Below are 18,409 nucleotides of genomic sequence, written 5' to 3'. Positions count from 1 at the left end.
GCATCAACACGCGGTGCATCGACTCGTCGCACTACGAGGGCTTTGGCTGCAGCATTTGAGGCACAACAAAGCGATGAACTTGACGATGCGTAGGCAGGGCAGGTTTTTATTGCATTTTTAGGCATGTTATGTAAGCAACAACACAGGTTAAGCCTTTGGGTTTTATTGCAGAAATGAACGATTGAGCGCATCTACGGCCCTGAGCATATATTACTGCATTTGGAAGCATATTGACGTTGGCGACGGCGGCGTGGTGTAATTGCGATGCGACTGCAATTGATCCAAAGATTTCTTACGCTGGTATCGTCCCAGGAATTAGCGTTATTTTTAGTGCGAAAAGTGGGTTTTTAATGGGCGGGTCCTAGCGCGCATGTCACTTTTTGTACCCTACCGTACAAAAAGACGCTTCCTACCATACGAATAGACTGCCTCATAAAGAAAAGATATGAAGGGCTGGAGACATATCTGCAACGAATACATCCTGAAGAGAGGCAATACTACTGGTGTGAGCCGGGGAAGGCATGACGACTTGGGTGTATGGGAGTACCAAATTGAACAAGAGCACTATAAGGCATCTCTCAAGTTCTCAATAACAAGGCCGCTAAAGATCAAGGCCGCTAGAGAAGCAATTCGCTTCCTTTATTCAGCTCTTTATAAACCCCTCGAAAACCTGTCCAGAATGCTCTCAGCTCCGTTGAAGACGCCTACCCTAACAATTTACGTCTTTGGAAATACTAGATGAACAAGGCATCCTGGAGGGGTTAACCCTAGGCGAATCGCTTCTCTTTGGCGGCCTTGTTGAAGATGCCTAATATTGTGAGAGCCTGGTCCTCCAGGCCTCCCAGACGCTCTGACTAATCAGACGCCAGTTGGGTGGGTCCACCCGACCAGCCAGAGCCCCACCTTGAGACGCCCTGGAAGAATCTCGCGAGGGGAGGCTTTTGAGCTTCTTTTCCCTTTTCCCTTTAGTTTAGAATCTTCGTCTATAGCGCCCAATAGAGGAGTTCCGCCCTCATTCCAAGCCGGCCGTGACACTCACCATCTTCACCTACTCGTGGCCGTCCCCGAGGACGACTGCGCCTTGCACGAAACCCTGTCGGCCGACCCCGTGGTTCCCGTAGACGACGACCCTCCTCCGAACAACAACCCCCCCGCGAATTTGACGAGCTTCCCCCCCGGTTTACAGGGGCCGGTTAGGAATCGCCTCTCAACGAGGAGGACCTCGCTATTAAGACGGAATTCGACAAGGCACTTGCTGCCGAGGAGATGCAATACTGCCTACGCTGTAAAGAGCGGTGGTTTGACGTGGAGCCTAAGGCGGATGGGGTCTGCAAACGTTGCCACGATAAGGATGATAAGAAACGCCAAGACGAGCCTTTTTTCTTCTCTGCTGAGAACAAGCTGGATTTTGGCAGTATACCTGATGATTTACCCCGTCTTAAGCCGTTAGAGGAGATGTTCGTCGCACGGGTACACGTCAGTGTCAATGTATTTACAGTACGTTATAAGGATACAAGCAAAAGAGGTAATAGCTAACTCAATTTAGATTTGTGGGCAGCAGTACAAGTATCGTGGGCATGTTGTACACTTCCTACGTGACGTGGGTAAGGTATATAGCGAACTCCCATTATTACCAAAGGATCTGGATATCGTTATCCTTCGGCCACGTGGATCTGAGGGCGTGGCCCAGATGGATCGGCAGTTCCGCCGACGATTCCGCGTCCGCCGTGCGGCAGTGGAAGCCTGGCTTAGATTTCTCTCCAATAACCATCCCGGTTACCAAGATTTCACCTAGAATTACGATAACCTCTCCCAGCTCCCTGAGGATGGTAACATCTTCGACCAGCTAAGCATCCATGAAGTTGATAAGACTATGGGTTTGCCTGCTGATTTTGGCCCCGGTAATGAGCCAACTAAGGAGCCAGAGCTGGAAGATAACGATATTATAGACGAAGCCGCAGTACCCAACTTACTAATCCAAGAAACCGAGCTCAACCAACTCCAAGGCCGTATCGATAATATCATGATTAAAGATACCGAGAAAGTCCCCCTACAGCCAGCTAACCTACAGCCCGCACACCAGTTACAGATACCATCTATCCGTCGTACGTCTCTCGATGAATTCAACCAGAAATATGCCCTACTTTCCTTAGCATGCCCTACTCTATTTCCCCGAGGTATTGCAGATTTTGTTGAGCCCAGACAACGCAATATATCCTACCAGGATTATATCGAACACGCAATGAAGTGGGAAGATGGCCGGTTTGCCAGACACCATAGCTTACGATTCATTGCTTTGAACACACTAATGCGGCAGCAAGCCCGTAATAGTAGCAAGTTCTACGTTAGCAAACACCACCGTACGCCCCTTACTAAGGAAGACCTTCAACAAGCTCTAGCCGACCCTGAGCAGCCAGAGGCTCAGGCTATCTTAAATCGCTTTTCGCGTTTTGCAGGTATTCTTAAGGGTACCCGTCCTTTTTGGTATCGCCGCCGCCGCGAGTGTGAGGCATTTGCCTATTGCCTTGGTGTATCAGCAGCATTTATTACCCAGAGCCCTGCCGACTTACACTGGCAAAGCCTATACCAGCATATGCCTGAGTACGATGATTGTAAGGTACTGGGCGAGCATGCGCGAATGGCCAAATCACATCGGTTATTACGTGAGAATCCACATATTGCAGCCTGGCACTTCCACTTTCGGAATAAACTATTTCGGAAGATTGTACTTGAGAAGAAGTTTAACCTGGCCGATTATTGGTACCGTTACGAGTGGCAGGGCCGTGGTAGTAGCCACGCCCATGGTCTCTATTGGTTTAATGGGAGCCCAGATCCAGATATGTCAACACAACAGTCACGGGATAACTTTACCAGGATCTGGGGGTACCATATCACAGCTCTTAACCCACAGCGAGACCAGGGCGCAGATGAGGGCAATCCCCTATCCCTAGACCCTCTTGAGACCGATACTACTTGGGAATGGCTCAACCGGATTATTAACCGCTGCCAACGCCACCATTGCTCTACAACATACTGCCTTCGACTAACTAAGAAGGATGCTGAGCGAGCTAGGCAATCTGCAGCCAGAGTAGAAGCCGGTGAAGTTGGTGAGGCAGAACAGCCCCCACCGCAGCCAACATGCCGGTTCTTCTTTCCCCGCCCCGAGCGGCTAGCTGCAGAGGTTATTAAGAGGGCAGGCAAGAAGTGGTAGTCATTTGAGGCTGAGAGGAACGACACCTATATGAATCAGTATAACCCGCTGATCTCGCTCTGTTGGCTTGCCAATACGGATTACTCGCCCTGTACTGGCGTCCAGGCTGTTATTAACTACGCTGCGAAGTACTGTAGCAAGTCAGAGGCCCAGACTAATACATATGCCCAGATTGCCCGTGGTATAATGCCTCACGTTTCCGACCAAAACCCCATGCTTTCGTTTGTATCCAAGCTAATGAATAAGCTGGTGGGTGAGAGGGATTACTCCGCACAAGAGATCTGCCATATTCTACTAGGCCTTCCTCTCCAGGATGATAGCCGGGTAGTACAAAGTGTTGATTGCCGACCCCGAGAGCGGCACGCCCGGCCTATCGATATTACTACTGACGGTGATATCGAGGAATCCTCGAATACCTACGATAAGTACCTCAACCGGCCGGTACATATGGAAGAGTTAACGTACTTTGACTTCTTAGAGAACTGGAACTTCAAGGCGCGCGACCCTTCGAGATGGGCAGTATGGCAACCTCCTGCAAAGCCGAGGGTTTTGTATTACTATCCCAGATACAAGCCTATTCGCTCGCACCAACAGTGGCCAGATTTCTGCCGTGTTAAGCTTCTGCTTAACCATCCACACCGTCAAGTTACAGACCTTTACGAGGACAACAATCTACGGTTTGATACCTACGAACTTGCCTACCAACACTGCGCCAGTCAACACTATCACTTAGATGACCATTATGGGGTTGAAGATAATGAGGACCCTAAGCCTGATGAGGAGCAGTTTGAGGCTGGGCGTAACATGCCTGATATTACTCTTGAAGATTGGCACGAAATGGCACGTATGGTTCCTGACCTCCAGCTACCTCAAGAGGAGGCAGATTTACTAGGTCGCCGCGATATCGACCTAAACTACGACTGGACCCACCATATTGGACTGTATTCCCACGAGGAGTTTAATACCGGGGGCTATTGGATCCAGCTCCGGGGAGACTCTCCTAGCAATTATGATATTGAGCAACTACCACGCGAGGCATACGGGACTCTCAATACTGAGCAGCGGCTAGTGTATAATGCTATTCTAGGACACTATAAGGCAACCAACCAAGGCCAGAACCCAGCCCCGCTCCGGATCCAAGTTGATGGTGGCGGTGGGACGGGCAAGTCGTATATGGTTAAGGTGATTGTGAGGACCCGTCCACCAAACTGGCCCTGAAGCAGCCAGAGCCGCCCAGAACCCACGGGCCTATCAGAAGCCTCCTCGAGGCCCCACCTACCCCACTGATAGATGCAAACTTATTCGCGAGCACGCGACGCGTTGTCGGACTTTTCCTTCTTTCCCTCCTCAGTTTAGAATCTTCGTCGATAGCACCCAATGGACTGAGTTCACCTCAATGCCTTGCCCTGGTCGTGACAGTGATCTCCTCTCGCCTACAAGCCAAAGCAGCCAATCGCGGCCAACCCTCGCCAATCATCAGGGCAGCACCTACTGGTGTGGCCAGTAACCAGATCGGTGGCCAGACCCTCCACTCCCTCTTCCGGCTTCCAGTTGACGGTAATTACCGCCCGCTCTCAGAGACCCCAACAGTCCTTAGCTCCTTACAGCGACGATTTAACTCGATCTACTACCTTATTATTGACGAGAAGAGCATGCTGGGACTGAAACCTCTAGCCTGGATTGATCAGCGGCTCCGGGAGATATTTCCTAATCGCCGGGACCAGTATTTCGGTGGACTTAGTGTCATCTTTATTGGCGATTTCTTCCAGCTCCCTCCTGTTCTTAATAAGCCGCTATATTCTATAGCAAATGGTTTACGGGATATGGAGATCGTTGGTCGTAACGCATACCTTTCGTTTAATAAGTCAGTATTCTTAACCACAGTCCAACGGCAACAAGGTGAAGACCAGGCTCTTTTCCGGCAAGCCTTAAAAGAATTACAGCAGGCCAAAGTATCTGTTTCGTCATGGGAGCTTCTTACATCGAGATGTGCGATCAAACTGCCTCCGGCTCAGGTCCAGGCTTTTGATAATGCCCTCCGCATCTTCCCTATCAAGGCGCAGGTCAACGAATACAACCATCAGCACCTCCTAGGCCTACGAAAGGCGGTTGTACAGGTGGACGCAAAACACGAAGGCGTAGGCGCAGAGAGAGTCGAGTCCTCTAACGCCGGCAATCTGATCAAACGATTACCTCTTTGTATTGGTTGCCGGGTCATGCTAACGAGGAACCTCTGGGCCAACGTTGGGCTTGTGAACGGTGCCCAGGGTACTGTATACGACATCTCGTGAGCTGAAGGCGCCAACGTGCTAGAAGACCCACCGCAGGTTATTATGGTTACGCTTGATAACTATACTAGGCCGCCGTTCCTACTACCTAGCGGAGAAGAGCTTCGTGATAGGGCTAGGCTGGTGGTTCCTATCCTTAAGGTTCGGCAGGACTTTGTTCTTGGGGCTGATACTGGCTACCGGGAGCAGTTTCCACTGCTTATTTGCTACGCAATCACAGTACACAAGTCACAGGGCGTCACTCTCAACAAGGTGGTTTATGATATCTCCGCGCCAGAGTTCGCGTCCGGCCTATCGTACGTAGCAGTTTCTAGGGTCAAGACCTTAAATGGCTTAATGTTTGAGTCGCCGTTTGATCGGAGCAGGATATACCGCGAAGTGCCGGTACAGAGCATGCAACTGAAGATAGCGGATTACGAGGCAAGGAAGTTACAGCTATTAGATCCACAGGAAGAGGAGGTTGACTCGAGCGATATGAGCGGGTATTTAACTAATAGCTCTGTTGTATAGATGTAAGAAAAGATCTCTAGAGCATCGGAGTTGTTGGCCTCCGGACAGGGTATTGTCGTTTCGCTTGCTCTCTACGTTATCTAAATAAGTCAACTGTCGCGCTCTAAATTGCCAGGAGCGAGAGAGAGGAAGGAAGCGTCCCGTAGCGTAGCGAAGGGTCACGCGACTGACGAACGAAGCGACGCCAGCAATTTTATATGTAGTATGTAGAAAAGGGTAACGGAGAAGAAAGCGTCAATTTGTATTATGTGTAGTACTTGTGAGAATTATTGCGGGAAGGGGGGTCTAGAAAAAGAAATCTATAAAGTTCTGCGGGAAGAGGGTCTAGAAAAAGAAGCCCATGAAGTTCTGCAGCCCCTTTTTTCTACATGAGCATGTCTTCTTCTTCGCCCGTGAGGTCAAGACGCCATAAATTGTCAGTCTCAATGCCAAATAGACGATTACCTTCATCCTGCCAGATATGAGATGTGTTCTTCGCTCGTGAGGTCAAGACGCCAGAAAGTCATTCTCAATGCCGAATAGATGATCGCTTTATCCTGCTAGCCATCAGGATGTCTTCTTCCTCGCCCGTGAGATCAAGACGCCAGAAATCGTCATTCTCAATGCTGAATAGATGATCGCTTTATTATGCGAGGGCACGTAAGGAATGCATGTGTGTGTATTGCTTTCTATGGAAGCTAAGCTATTTACGCGTAGGCGGAGGATCTATGTGCGGGGGATAGGCTGGATCTGCAGGGGCCAACCAGTGCCCCGGGCTAGACCTGGGCCTAGCACACTTATCCTGCCAGTTACGAGGATATCTTCTTCCTCGCGCGTCAGATCAAGACGCCAGAAAGTCATTCTCAATGCCGAATGGACGATCCCCTTCATCCCGCCAGACATGAAGATGATCCTGCCAGAAATGAGGATGTCTTCCTCGCCCTTTAGATCAAGACGCCAGAAAGTCATTCTCAATGCCGAATAGACAATTGCCTTCATCCTGCCAGACATGAAGATGATCTTGCCAGAAATGAGGATGTCTTTCTCGCCCGTGAGATCAAGACGCTAGAAACTCATTCTCAATGCCGAATAGACGATCGCCTTTATCCTGCCAGATATGAGGACGTCTTCTTCCTCGCCCGTGAGGTCAAGACGCCAGAAAGTCATTCTCAATGCCAAATAAACGATCGCCTTATCCTGCTAGTCAATATCTCCATGACTACCCTCAGCTCCAACGCTAGGAAAGGCCCGCTGATCTGCCGCATCTTCAGGGGTAGGGATCACGGCGTTGAAGTGAGGCAGCTTGGCAAGCAGCATCTTCTGTACATCGAAGGCAGTACTGGAAGAAGTGCCGTTATTTTTTCGCTTCGTTATGCCGTCCCGTCGCCTGGGCCTGTCCACCTCGCCTAGTTCAATCTGCCGCGCTTCGTTCTCTGCGATTGCCTGATCTCCCTAGCCTCGCCGTTTTCGTTGCGAGTAATGGTTTGCTGGAGCAGTGTCGTGAAGCCCTCCTTTATGTCCCCAGAAACCGACACGCGGCCGACCCGGCAGAGTCTGAAGAGCTGTTTGGCCGGAGCCAGCAGCTTAGTTTGGCAAGGTGGGCCTTGAGGGCGGAGGAACGGCGCGTGAAGCAGGGGCTCCGGCTTGAACTCGGCAACCATCTTGGCCTTTTTCTCGTCGAAATTCACATGGAGGCCTTTGATGATATGGTACCAGGGCATGCCGCCAAACACTGGCTCGGCAATAAAACACACGTCTAGCTCCTCGAGCCGAGCTGCGTTGCCGACGTTACCCGAGCCAAGGAGAATGTCAATAGCCTTGGCGACAATTGGCGTGAGATGATGTACGCCCTGCTTCTCTACCGACCGCCACGGCGTCGACACTACCAGCATGACAGACCGGAGATATTTGGCGGTCCGGCTAGTGAGCTGACCCAGCGGGCCAAAGGCGGGATCTTCTGCGAAGGACTGCGGGTTTGAGGTATGGCGGCAACCGAACTTGCGTGAGTAGGAGTGCCACGCGTGAAAGTTATTCGACTTGATCTCAACTCCAACCTCGGCGTTGGACAGGTGGAATATGAAGGAATTACGACTATACAAGTAGTTGAGGACGATAGCGTTGAAGTCGCGGTTGGTGTACGCGAGGCCGAGGTCTATCGATAGAGCCACATTGGACGGCGCCATCCGATGCACAATAGCATGAATATTTCCGACGGGCTCATAAACCCAGGTGAGTTGTACTGAAGAAGATATGCTGAATTCCCCATAAGCTGGGCTGCTGGGGTCCTCTGGGCGGCCCCATTGGCGGCACTTGAGAAACTCGAAGGTGCAGCCGGCAGGGACGATGAGGCCGACGATCTCCCTCACGATGTTGAGAGGAAGTTTACTAAGAAAGTCGACAGGTCCAGCGGTAGAAGCCAGGGCCGTGATGGCCTCGGCGCCGTCATGGCCGTTAGGGTCGCTGTCGCCATTATCGTCGCTGTCGCCATTACCGCCGTCGGGCGAGATGTAATAACCCCCGCCGCTAGAATAGACCGGGATGCGGACCTTTAGAAGATCTCTTTGCACAGTGAAACGTGGGCCTACGCGATCATGCGTAGGCTGCCAGTAGCGGCAGTTCTGAAAGTCTGCCATTGCGGATCGAATGGTGCTCTGGTGCTGATGTGAGGTGCGGGATGAAGGTCGAATAGCAGTGTGAAGTGCGGGATGATAAAGGTCGAATGGTAGTGTGAAGTTCGGGATAATAAAAGAAATAGGGAGTAGTGTGAAGTGCGGTATAATAAAGAGAGCGTCTTCTGGCACCGTCAAATCCGTTCCTTGCACCGTAGGTACATAGGCCGCCAAGCTTTACAGCTCACCGCCCATAAAAATACCACATTTTACAGCCAAAATTACCACATTCGCTAGCTGCCCCGCTCCAAGCGCTGGCAACGCAGTTGCATCGCAATTGCACCTCGCCGCCGTCGCCAATGTCAACACACTTCCGAGTGTGGTAATTCCAGCTCAGGACCGTAGATTCGCTCAAATCGTTCAAATCTGCAGTAAAAAGCGAAGCTGACTTCGTTGTATTCGCTTACATAACAGGGCCAAAAATGCAATAAAAAACTGCAGGCCTGTATATACTACTCACAACCGATGCAGCTGACTGCATTACTGATCCATACTTTCCAATGCCCGGGCAGTCGGGCGAGGGACCCTTCCACTGCGTGTGGGCTTTTCAACACGCCCTGCAGTAACTGCAGAGGCTGCAGGGCGTGTTGAAGCCCGCGGTGCCGTGTTGCCCCGACCACCCCGGGTTCCTGTGCAGAGGAGGATGATTCTCATGAATAGTATGCTTAGGGCGAAGCTCAAAGGTCCATTTACGGCCGTTGGCAACAAGGGCTTTGGCTATGCTCTGCCAAGGGCAGTCTCTGCGATCGGTGGTGGACTTGTTCGTTGTGCCCCAGGCCGCCCGGACTTCGCCCCGGTCGCAACAGAATTCCACTCTTGTTGGACCAAAGTCTTTGACGTGGTTGTTACATCGTGCCTTTGAAGTCCTGAATAACGCAGAAGCGGCCCATTCATTCAAATCATCGATTAGATCGTTGAGAGTGTCGTACTTCGTAGTGAAAAGCTTGTACCCAGGAGGCGGGTTTGACAGTGGTTGCGGCGCAGCTTCAACGACGGCATTGACGGCATCCTCCGGATTGCTTAGATCGCTAAAATCGCGATCAAAATCGCTCAGGTCTTCGAGGGCGGGCATTTCTATCGCTAGTTAGCACTACGCGACGAAGTAAACAATGAAGAAATGAAGCTATACCGATGCATCGATTGAATATGCTGCCGACGATGTTTTTTAGTGGTTGCGTAAGGTCGGTTATAGTGGAAAAGTAAGGGCCGGCTTACGTTGTGGTAAAAAGTGGTAAATTACTGCCCGGCAGAATCCTGGATGTATTGGTGGGCGGGAGGGGTGGGCAGGGTTAGGGTTATGTATGGTGGATTACGGTGCAAGGAACGAAATTGACGGTGCCAGAAGACGCTCTCATAATAAAAGTCAAATGGGGAGTAGTGTGAAGTGCGGGATAAGGGTTGTCGAGAAGAGTGATGTGAGGTGCGGGATGAAGGTCGAATGGGGAGCAGTGGAAAGACAGGCAACATATTTAAAGCTAGCTAGTGTGGGGTGATGCCTGTAGCACGTGATCCCCGGAGCCGAGTACTTAGTAGCCAGTGATCCTTGTAGCTAAGTGGCCTGTAGCCAGTGGTCCCTGTGGCCAAGTGGCCTGTAGCCAGTGGTCCCTGTAACCAAGTAGCCTGTAGCCAGTGATACCCAAGTGATCCCTGCCAAGTGATCCCTGTACCACTGTGGCGAAACCCTAGTGGAGACAGCCTGACCAAAGGACACAACGTGTTGGGCATGTACCCGGCCGTAGAAGCCGGCTCCTAGGAGCAGATGACAAGACAACAACAGGCGGGCACGTAGGCTGGCTACTGGACAGGGCAGGGCCGGGCAGACAACGAGGCAACACGCCCGGACACGCAGACAACGAGGCAAGATCAAGGCAACAGAGCCAAGTTCGAGGCAACGAGGCAACACGCCCGGACACGCAGACAAGTCCAATAGCCCGCCTGAGCAAGACCAGATCAAGAGGGGACCAAGACAGCCGCACGATTATAGTAGTATCAATATAGCCGTGTTAGCATCTCCAATCCTATTATTTTATTTCCTAATTCAAAAGGGTCGCCGGCTGCTGTCCCCGTTGGCACTGCAGTTGGCACACTGGTTGTCTGGAGCACGGCATCGAGTCTTTTGTCACGGGCGGGAGGGTTAACAAGACGTAGACATGCAACTATGTTGCTAATTTCATTACTATTACAATCATGTACAAGACCATCAATGATTGGTCAAACCCCTGACCGTTTCCGACTTGCAGATGGCCCCGTAAGCGTCACCGATACGCCGTCCTTCCGAGTCAGCCCGAGTCAGACCCCTACATGGATTCAGCAATCGCTGTCCTCTTCGGCCAGCTCCATGTCTCTGTCATCGCTGCCGCTACTACTTCTGCCGCTACTGCTGCCGCCGCTGATGCTGCCGCCGCTGATTCTCAGTACCGAGCCCGTAAAGATGCCCGGCACCGACTGCTTGAGCATCCGGCCGACGATCACCTTGAGGCCGGCGTCGTCGTGTCGCAAGGCGGCCTCGAGGACGCCCTCAGCCCGGTCGAACTCGTCGCGGCACTGCGCAATGCTGCGCAGCACGCTCTCCACCCGCTCCTCGAGCGCCTCCTTAGCCGTCTCTATGGCCAGCACGTTGAGGTCGACGTCGGCCTTCAGCTTCTCTAGCTGCGCGACCCGCTCGCCGTCCTGCAGCGCCTCGGCCAGCACCACGGCCCCGCCCAGCAGCTGCACAATGTCGTACGCCGTGGTCGGCAGCCGGTGCACCGCCGTGTGCCGCAGCTTCACCGCCGGCTTCACGAGTTCGCGCATCGTCGTCGTGTTGCCGAGCTTGACGGCCTCTAGTGGAAATAGAGCGTCCGTCTTAGCGAGTATCTTGGTCCACTCAGTCAGCTCTACAGCTGCCGCGCAGTCCTAGCCGTGGCGCTCAAGCACCGACGGCATCCATTTGGCGGCAAAGTCAAAGCAGCACTCCTCAAGCAGCTGCTGGGCGCCCGTGACGATCAGGTGTTGCGCCTTGTAAAAGAGGAACGACGAATATAGCCAGGGCATCTTGTCCTTGAGCTCGGCGGGTGTCGTTGATCCCGTCGGCGCTGTTGCAGACGCTATTGTTGCAGTTGCTGTTCCTGCTGCTGCTGCTGCTGCTACTGCTGCGGCTACTCTCGTTCCTGCGGCTGTTGCTGCCTCTGCTGCTGCTGCTGCTATTCCTGTTGCTGTCGTTCCTACTGCTTCTGCTGCGGCTACTACTGCTGCGGCTGCTTCTGCCACTTCGGCTGCAGAGAGTGACTGGTTAGTACGATCCGGTGTTTTGTGAGTGCAAAAAAGGAATATCTACCTGGCATTGGTGGGGTCGGCACCGGGAAAGGCGCAGCCGCAGAAAGAAACTGCGAGACGCCAGGCTCTTTGTCCAGCTCCTCGTAGAGCTCTGCCTTGTCCAGCACTGCCTCGCCCAGCTCTGCCTCGTCCAACTCTGCCTCGTCCAGCTCCTCATAGAGCTCTGGCTCTTTGCTGAGCTCTCTCACGTCATGGGATGCGACCACCTCTTCCGACTTTGGCCTGGCCTTGGCCGACTTTGGCTTGGGCGAGTATACTTCTGAAATTGGCGACAACGGGGTGTCAAAGAGGTCAGGATAAATCGCCCGAGCGGGCACCTCAGACACGAAGAAGTTTTCTTCAAGGAGCCCCTTGATCGTTGCAACCAGCCTGTCCGCGCCTAGCTCCGACAGCAGCTTGGCCAGGGACGGCTTGTTCTTGCGGATCACGGCTCGAATTATCTTCTCCCTTCGCACGAGCGCCTTGTCGCCCGTGAAGATGGGCTTGCACGCTATGTAAACGCGCCGCCGATCAGCGCTGGACACCATTCTGGTTGATGATTGGAATTTGCGTCGCCGTAAAGTGAGTTGCCCAAGAGAGATGACTGCGGGGTGATAGTATTAAGATGTTGCCCATGAGAGGACTGGTCCTGGGCTTCTTGTTGTGAAAAAGGTGCTGGGCGTTTTGTTGTGAAAAACAGCGAGGAGAGGACTGTCCTGGCGTCTTGTTGTGAAAAATAGCAAGGAGAAGACTGTCCTGGGCGTCTTGTGAAAAACAGCGATGAGAGGACTGTCCTGGGCGTCTTGTGAAAAACAGCGAGGAGAAGACTGTCCTGGGCGTCTTGTTGTGAAAAACAGCGAGGAGAGGACTGTCTACGTATTCAGAGGATAGGAAGCAGGGAATAGAGGGCTGGAGAGGTGCCTCCTTAGGTCCGGTTCATCTTCAGCGAGAGAACTGTCTGCGTATCCAGAGAATAGGAAGGAGGGAATGGAGGGCTGGAGAGGTGCCTTTTTAGGTCCGGTTCATCTTGTTGTAAAAAAAAGCGAGAGGACTGTCTGCGTATCCAGAGGATAAGACAGAGGGAATGGAGGGCTAGAGAGGTCCCTCTTTAGGTCCGGTTCAGATTTCGTCGAGCACAATGCGGAGCTCCTAGGAAAATCCGAAATTTTTGAAAAACAGCCAGGAGAGAACTGTCTGCGTATCCAGAGGATAGGCAGGAGAGAATGGAGGGCTGGAGAGGTGCCTCTTTAGGTCCGGTTCAGATTTCGTCAAGCACAATGCGGAGCTCCTAGGAAGATCCGAAATTTTTCTGCGGCAGAAAGCAGGGTCGGCGAGCACTGGTCAGGAAGAGAAATTGTGTTGTTTGTGAAGGACGGAAAGTGCAGCATAAAGTGAAGGAGACCTGATTTGCGACGTGCCCCTCCGGCCCAATCTCGGCGCCCAACAGGCGGGCCGAATGAGGTACCTGCCCACCCAACTCTTGGTCTGCGAGAGGGCGTTGTCCGGCTAACACCACTTCACGGATGGCCGTGCTCTGGGCCACAAAAGTCCCAAAGGTATCCCAGGCAGCCAGAAACTGCTATCTCGTCTATCGATAACCCATCTAAATGATTTTTAAACAATGCTTCTCATCTGCAATGCGCATAATTCATATTGGGAGTCAGATTAGTGTTCTCTCGGAATAGACTCGGTTCCCAGTCCGGAGCTTGTTCCCAAGCCTCACTCCCCTGCATCAGGAAGACCCAGCAGCAACATGGCCCATGGAAGCACCTATTCGTCACTCCCCTTCCCCTATTCCCAATTCGGCCATTTGTCCAAGTTCTTTTCGTGACAGGGCTGCTGTGGGCGTGGTGGGCGTCGTGTCTGGCGTCCCGTTGTCGCGCCGGCTGTCGTGTGTAGGCGTAGTGTGGTGGCTGCATGCGTGCGGTTCTTGCGAGGCTGCTGTGCTGTGTGGGTGTTGGCTGGGCGCGAGCGGTTGTTGCGGCTTGTCTGCGTGGCCTGGCTTTCGTGCGGCAGGCTGTTAGACTTGTTGTGTTGCTCGGGCGGGCTGCTGGACTTGTGGTGGTGTCCTGTTACTGCGGCTGCTGGGGCTGCCGTGTGGGTGGGGGTTGGCGTTCCTGACACTGGTGAGTTGTTCTTTGCTGACACTGGGTTGGCCTTATTTGCTGACACTGGGTTGGCCGCCTGCGGAATGTCAGCAAGGTACAATGAGAAAAGAGACGCACTGCGTTTAGCGGGTTATCAGCAAGGCAATGCAACGAGAAGAGAAGAGATGCACCTGCGTTTGGCGGGATGGCTGATTCAAGATAATGTCGATTGCTATATCATATCAAGACAAGGCCTGACGGCTGCGGGATGGTTTAGATTGCTATCGTTATAGGAAATCGGACAGTGCAACGGGTGAAGGCCGTGACGGCGGCGGGATGGCTTGCGAGCCAATATAGATTGCTATCATTAAGAAGGCCGTGACGGCTGCGGGATGTCAGCAAGCAGTACAGCACGGGGAGAGGAAGCAGTACAGCGCGGGCAAGAGGAAGGTAGTAACGAGAAAGAGACACACTGTAGTTGATGCTGATTCAAGACGAGCTATGCGGATTGCTGTGTCGTATCGAAGGAGAGGCCGTGACGGCTGCGGGATATTAGCAAGGCAGTGCAAAGAGAAAAGAGACGCACCTGCAGTTGATGGCTGATTCATGACAAGCCAATGCGGTGTCGTTGGAGAAGGTCGTGACGGCTGCAGTTTGGCGGATTCAAAACCGATGTCGATTGCTATGTGTCAAAAGATAAGGCCGTGACAGTAGTACAATACCGAGCCGATGTCGATTGCTATGTCGTGTCAATAAGGCCGTGACGGTAGTATAACGGGTGTTATTGAGAAGAGAAGGGAGTGACGGCGGTTTAGCGGGATAGCTCATAAGGATTGCTATGTCGTGTTGAAGGAAGTGTATTGTATCGGAGAAGGCCATGGCGGCTGCGAGATATCAGCAAGCAGTGCAGCACGGGGAAGAAGGCAGTACAAGGAGGAAAAGCACCTACAATTAATGAGAGCCAATGTAGATTACTATCGTTGAAGAGAAGGCCGTGGCGGCTGCGGGATGTCAGCAAGCAGTGCAGCACAGGGAGGAAGCAGTGCAGCACGGGCAAGAGGAAGGCAGTGACGAGAAAGAGACACACCTACAGTTGATGGCTGATTAAGACCGCAATGTAGAGTGCTGTGTCGAAGAAGGCTGTGACGGCTGCGGGATGTCAGCAAGGTAGTGCAACGAGAAAAGAGATGCACCTGCGTTTGGCGGGATGGCTGATTCAAGACAATGTCGATTGCTGTCGTTAAAGGCTGCGGTTTGGCGGTATGTCAGCAAGGCCGGACAGCAGGACAAGGCCGTGACGGCTGCGGTTTGGCTGATCAGACAATGTCGATTGCTGTGTCGTGTCGACAAGACCTGACGGCAGTACACACCGAAGAGAAGAACGCAAGACTGAGCCAGATTGCGTGGCAGGGTGTTGTCCTTGGGTGTAACCAAGACGGCGTGCAACCGGAGGAAGAAGGCAAAGACTGAGTCATTGCGTGGCATGTTGTCCTTGGAAGGTGCAACGGGACCACATAGGAAGGGGCAACACGGAGAAGGGAGCACCTGCAGGTTGGCCGAGTGTCAGGGGCGTGTTTTCATTGGAAGGTGCAACACAGTTAGCCGTGTCAGAGCGTGTTTTCATAAGACGGTGCAACACAGTTGGCTGCTAAGTTCAGGGGCGTGATTTCATAAGGTGCAACACAGTTGGCTGCCGAGTGTCAGGGCGTGTTTTCATAAGGTGCAACACAGTTGTCCGCCATTGCCATAGTACTGTGCCTGTTGTCTGCCATTGCCATGGTACTGTGCCTGTTGTCTGCCAGTGCTATGGTACTGTGCTAGTTGTCTGCCACACTTTGGAGGTACTGTGCCAGGACGCATAGACCGAGTAGATTGCGTGAGGAAAAGAGCAACAGTTGTCACCGAGCTCTACCTTGCGGGATGTCAGCCCAGGCCTCAGGGCGCTGCCTGGGAGCAGTGACGGCAAAATTCTACAGCCAGGAGCGGGCAGTTACTGTACTTGGGGCTCGCGCTTGCCTTGGCGGGAAGTGACGTGGCACGGCAAAAATCCACGGCAGAAACTTGTGTCTACGTAGCTAAAACTTGTATGCTACTCAGCGAGCTTGTGAATTAGGTAGTTGAGGCGCGGAGAAAAATTCTACAGCCAAGAAGGGCTACCAACAGCGAACAACTTTACCCAGTAAACCTGTATCTATAGGGTACGGGGTCTTCGCGCTTGCCATGGCCCCTGGGGAACGTAGAAGTCAAAAGGCAAAAAGTCCACAGCCAACAGCGGTGGCGGCAGCGAACTTTACTCAGTAAACTTGTGTACTTTACTTAGTAAAGTGCTACCCAGCAAAAACTTGTCTACTACTCAGCGAACTTGTGCAAGGCGCGTGGCGGAAGATTTGAAAAGTCCACAGCCAAGAGGGGTGCCGTTAGCGAACTTTGCACTTCTCAGCAAAAAACTTATGTCTACAGGGCAGGGGGGCTTCGCGCTTGCCTGCGGGGATCGGTGATGTAGAAGCCGGAAAGGCAAAAGTTAGCGGTGCCGGCAGCGAACAACGTTACTCAGCAAACTTAAGTACTACCTAGCAAAACACTTGTGTACCTTTCAGCAAAAAACTTTACTCATTAAACTTGTGAGTTAGGCAGTCGAGGCCTGAGAAAGATTTAAAAAGTCTACAGCCAAGATCGGGTGCCGGCAGCGAACAGCTTTACTAAGTAAACTTATGTCTACAAGGCGAGGGCTTTGCGCTTGCCTTAGCGGGAAGTGACGTGGCACAGCAAAAGTCTACAGCAGAAACTTATTTCTACTCAGCAAAAACTTGTATCCACAAGTGTTAGAATCACCAAGTACTGCTACTAGTTGCATTCGGGAGAGGAATTCCCACTTTTCTGGGGTGCCCGTGCCACATCAACTCTATCAAATTTGACACGAATGCAAGCCAACAATTGATAAGTTGGTCACTTTTACCATTTCCCCACCCCAAAAGGCACTGCGCAGGGCCAAAAAGTAGCTCGATCGAATTCTCTCAGTTTGGCGCACTTGCCAGTGTGTCCTTTGCCATGGTTCGGTGCCTCACTAAGCAGCAGATGGCTGTGGTGTATTGTCTCCTTGTTTCCAACTCATGCGCCAAAATGGTCGCAGACGAAGCCGACATAGCCCTGTCATACGCATACACACTACAAAGGCGATACATCGATACCGGTGATCCTTTTCCGGAGCCTTGGTCTAAGTACAATGCCGTTCTTCTTAAACCATAGGCTCTAGCGCTAAGTCTGGGACTTTACATTTTTCATAGTAACTAAACGTAGTGACTTGCTCAGAGACAAGCCCGACCTATACCTTGATGAAATGCAGTGGTTCCTAGCCCTCGAATGCGATATTTTCGTTTCGACGTCGTGTATTAGCTAGCAGTTGAAGGCTGCCGACTGGACTAACAAACGCTTGCACCACGAGGCCGCGCAACGGAGCGAGCCGCTCAGACTCGACTGGCTTAGGAAGGTGACGCTATTTACAGCCGAAATGTTCGTATTTGTGGATGAGTCGGGCACTGATCGAAGAGACGGCGCGTGGCGTACAGGGTGGGCGTCGAGAGGCATAGAGCCGTAGATGCAGAGCACGCTGACCTGCGGGAAACGCTTCTATCTGTTACCAGCGTTGTCAGTGAATGGCCTCATTGAGCTATTAGTCTTCAAAGGGCATGCAGCAAGCGAGGAATTCCTTTTCTGGCGAGGGCTTTATCTTCTGGCTTGAAAGGTTCCTATTGCCGAAAAGGAATGCGTTCCCGGCGCCGAACAGTATACTGGTGATGGACAACGCATCTTGGCACCACGATCCGAAGGTCAGGGACCTTTGCCGCAAATACGGCGTGTTGTTGTGGTATTACCACCATACTCGCCCGACTTCAACCCGATCGAGGCTTTTTTGGTGGTTTGAAGGCATATATACGCCGCAATCATTCGTAGATCGGTGGTGACGATATTTCGGAACAGGACTTCAAGGACTTTTTAACTGGTGCCTTTTCGAGATGGAGATTGTAGATTACTCTTCTGTATATGTAGAGCAGGCGGCCGAAATCGCTTTCTTTAGTACTGTATGTTTGAAAATAGAGAAAACAAGAGCGTTGAAGCTTTCTAAGCCAAAAGACCTCCCGACCTAGTATGCCTGCCTCTTATTCACTCTGTATACTGCTTTCTACTTCACTATCCTGCCTCTTACTCACTCTGTATACTGCTTCCTACTTCACTATCGCTTTTATCGCTAGAAACTAACAGCTCTTCAAACTGCGTGCCCGGGGGGCGGGGCATTGTAGTGAAAGAGCGAGTCGGGCGGGTATTCGAGAGAGCTTTCGAGCTGGCTCCTAGGGAGAGAAGCGTTTGAAGAAG

General features: G+C 52.2%; 3 protein-coding genes across 3 annotated transcripts; all 3 read right to left on the bottom strand.

The window, feature by feature from the left end:
- Nucleotides 1–6,672: 6,672 nt before the first annotated feature.
- B0T26DRAFT_730766 (uncharacterized protein) lies at nucleotides 6,673–6,908 on the bottom strand. The gene has a single exon (XM_060443024.1). It carries the CDS (start codon nucleotides 6,889–6,891, stop codon nucleotides 6,715–6,717), a length of 177 nt encoding a protein of 58 aa, XP_060290162.1. The 5' UTR covers nucleotides 6,892–6,908; the 3' UTR covers nucleotides 6,673–6,714.
- A 233-nt stretch (nucleotides 6,909–7,141) lies between these two features.
- On the bottom strand, nucleotides 7,142–8,317 carry B0T26DRAFT_730765 (uncharacterized protein). The gene has a single exon (XM_060443023.1). The coding sequence runs from the start codon at nucleotides 8,169–8,171 to the stop codon at nucleotides 7,395–7,397; it is 777 nt and encodes a 258-aa protein (XP_060290161.1). The 5' UTR covers nucleotides 8,172–8,317; the 3' UTR covers nucleotides 7,142–7,394.
- A 2,764-nt stretch (nucleotides 8,318–11,081) lies between these two features.
- B0T26DRAFT_792512 (uncharacterized protein) lies at nucleotides 11,082–12,496 on the bottom strand (the record flags this gene model as incomplete). The annotated part of the gene is made up of 2 exons (XM_060446870.1): nucleotides 11,082–11,702; nucleotides 12,032–12,496. Coding segments are annotated over 2 exons (615 nt in total), but the record flags the coding sequence as incomplete, so codon positions are not given.
- Nucleotides 12,497–18,409: the final 5,913 nt, after the last annotated feature.

This window comes from Lasiosphaeria miniovina (assembly GCF_030549165.1).
Source record: "Lasiosphaeria miniovina strain SMH2392-1A chromosome Unknown B0T26scaffold_8, whole genome shotgun sequence".
Classification (NCBI taxonomy): Eukaryota; Fungi; Ascomycota; class Sordariomycetes; order Sordariales; family Lasiosphaeriaceae; genus Lasiosphaeria; species Lasiosphaeria miniovina.
This window is presented reverse-complemented; position numbering and strand designations above follow the sequence as displayed.